General features: G+C 54.9%; 1 protein-coding gene across 1 annotated transcript in view; it reads right to left on the bottom strand.

Moving 5' to 3' along the window:
- Window positions 1-1,019, bottom strand: part of CENPO (centromere protein O) — a 6,643-nt gene extending 5,624 nt beyond the window's left edge. The window contains exon 1 of the mRNA XM_026041042.1: window positions 938-1,019. Within this exon, the coding sequence (XP_025896827.1) occupies window positions 938-1,019 (82 nt within the window). The remainder of the gene's footprint in view (window positions 1-937) is intronic.
- Between the last annotated feature and the right edge of the window lie 1,595 nt (window positions 1,020-2,614).

The raw sequence follows: 2,614 nt of genomic DNA, 5'->3' as shown, positions 1-2,614 counted from the left end.
AGAGGGGACGCCATCCCAAGACGGGGACGGCATCCTGCAACAGACACAACATCCCATGATGGACACGGCATCCCACCACACGGACATCCCAAGAGGGGGACGCCATCCTGTGACGGAGACGCCATCCYGTGACGGTGACACCATCCTGCGTTGGATACAGCATCCCACGACGGCAATGACACCCCGAGACAGTGACGCCATCCCGTGACGGAGACGCCATCCCGTGACAGTGACACCATCCCAAGACGGACACGGCGTCCCACCACACCACCATCTTGAGATGGCGATGACATCCTGAGATGGTGACACAGTCCTGCAACGGACRCAGCATCCCGCGACACCGCCATCCTGCAAAGGTGATACCATCCTGAGACAGTGATGACGTCCCACGACGGTGACACTATGGTGATGGTGACAGTGACGCTATCCCGAGACAGTGACACCATCCTGCRACAGCAATGCTATCCCGTGACAGTGACACTATCTTGCGATGGTGCCATCCCACAACAGTGATGCCACCCACGCTGGTAACGGCTTCCGCGATGGTGACACCATCCTGCGATGGACATGCCACCTGGGATGACGCCACCCACAATGGCGATGCCATCCTGTGATGGTGCCGCCATRCGATGGCACCATCCCACAACGGTGACACCTTCCTGCGATGGCGACGCCATCCCACGACGGTGACACCATCCCTCAACGATGCCTTGCTGCGACAGTGACGCCATCCTGTGACAGCAACACCATCCCGTGACACCACCATCTTGCAACGCCAACACCACCATCTTGAGACGACGACGCCATCCCGCGATGGCGACGCTGCCATCTTGCAATGCTGACGCCACCATCTTCCAACGCCACCATCCCATGACGCCACCGTCCCCCGATGCCAACGCCATCATCTTGCGACGCCACCATCTCGTGACAGCGACACCATCTTGAAACAATGATGCCATTCTGCGATGGTGACGCTGCCATCTTGAGACGCTGACGCCACCATCTTCCAACRCCGCCATCCTGCAACAGCGACGCCATCTTGAGACAACGAGCCATCCCGCGATGCCGATGCCACCATCTTCTGGCGCCGCCATCCCGTGACACTGATGCCATCCCCAATGACGATGACACCATCTTGCGATGCCACTGCCATCCCACAACGGCAACGCCATCTTGCGACGCCACCATCCCATGACAGCAACGCCATCTTGAGATGATGATGCCAGCCTGCGATGGCAACGCTGCCATCTTGAGACRCCGACTCCGCCATCTTCCAACGCCACCATCCTGCAACAGCAACGCCATCTTGAGACGACGAGCCATCCCGCGATGCCGATGCCACCATCTTCCGACTCTGCCATCCCGTGACACCGACGCCATCCCCTGATGCCGATGCCGCCATCTTGCAACGCTGCTGGCATTCCATGGCAACGACGCCATCTTACGACACCGCCTTCCCATGACCGCAACGCCATCTTGAGACGACGATGCCAGCCCGCGATGGCAACGCTGCCATCTTGAGACGCCGACTCCACTATCTACTGACGACGTCATCCCGTGACACCGACGCCATGCTGTGACGATGATGCCGCCATCTTGAGACGCCGATGCCGTCCCATGCTGGTGACACTGCTGTCTTGTGATGCCGACGCCACCATCTTCCAGTGACGCCATCTTGTGACACTAATGACATCCCCTGATGCTGACACCGCCATCTTTGCGACGCCACCATGCCGTGACGCCGATGCCGCCATCTTGCGACACCACCATGCCATGACAGCGACGCCATCCTGCAACGCCAACACCACCTTGTGACGCCGAAACCATCCCGTGACGCCGATGACGCCTCCCACAACGCCGATGACTCCATCCTGTGACGCCGCCATCTTGTGCCGCCGCCGCCACGTTGGAAACCGCCCGTGAGGAAAATGGCTCCCCACAGCGGCACAGAGCCGCCCTCGGCCCTTTTCCCCATTTTCTTCTCATTTTCCTTCTCCTTTCCTCCCTCCGCGAGGCCTGTTGCCCAAATCACCATGTTCCCCACCCGCCCATCGCCATTTTCGATGGYGCCACCATTTCCGCCACTTCCCACCACTCAAAATCATCATTTTTAGTGGCCAAAAAAGTGGCCCGAAATCCCCAGATCAGAGCAACGGGCAGCGCGCGGGCTGGAGCCGGGCAAGAAAAAAAAAAAGAGGAAATAAAATAAAAATGCTATCTCCCAGCAGAGGATTCAGTTATTATTATTATTTTATTATTATTATCATTGTTATCTTAAATAGTTTACGCTACCTCAGCTGTTAAACACGATCGAAGCAGAAAGAACCAACTGCTTAATTTTATTTAATATTTAATCAGAAAATTTTATCTACAGGAATTGACAGGACCCCTCCCCCCCCGTCCTTCCCCCCCTAAAAATTATTGCAGTTTTTTTTTCCCAAAAAAACTGTTCCTTTTTATATTTTTTTTGTCTTTTTCATTTTTTTTTCCCCTCCGTTTGCCATATACACGTTGCTGCCTCTTGTTTTCACCTGGAGGCTTTTAAACCAGCATAAAACATGGAGAAAAAAAAAAAGTGGGTCAAAATAGTCTCTCTTTTTTTTTTTTTTTTTTT

The sequence above is a fragment of the Nothoprocta perdicaria genome, unplaced genomic scaffold (genome assembly GCF_003342845.1).
Source record: "Nothoprocta perdicaria isolate Ctin4 unplaced genomic scaffold, notPer1 scaffold_101, whole genome shotgun sequence".
Lineage (NCBI taxonomy): Eukaryota > Metazoa > Chordata > Aves > Tinamiformes > Tinamidae > Nothoprocta > Nothoprocta perdicaria.
Note: the sequence above shows the minus strand (reverse complement) of the source record. Positions and strands in the feature narration are given on the sequence as shown.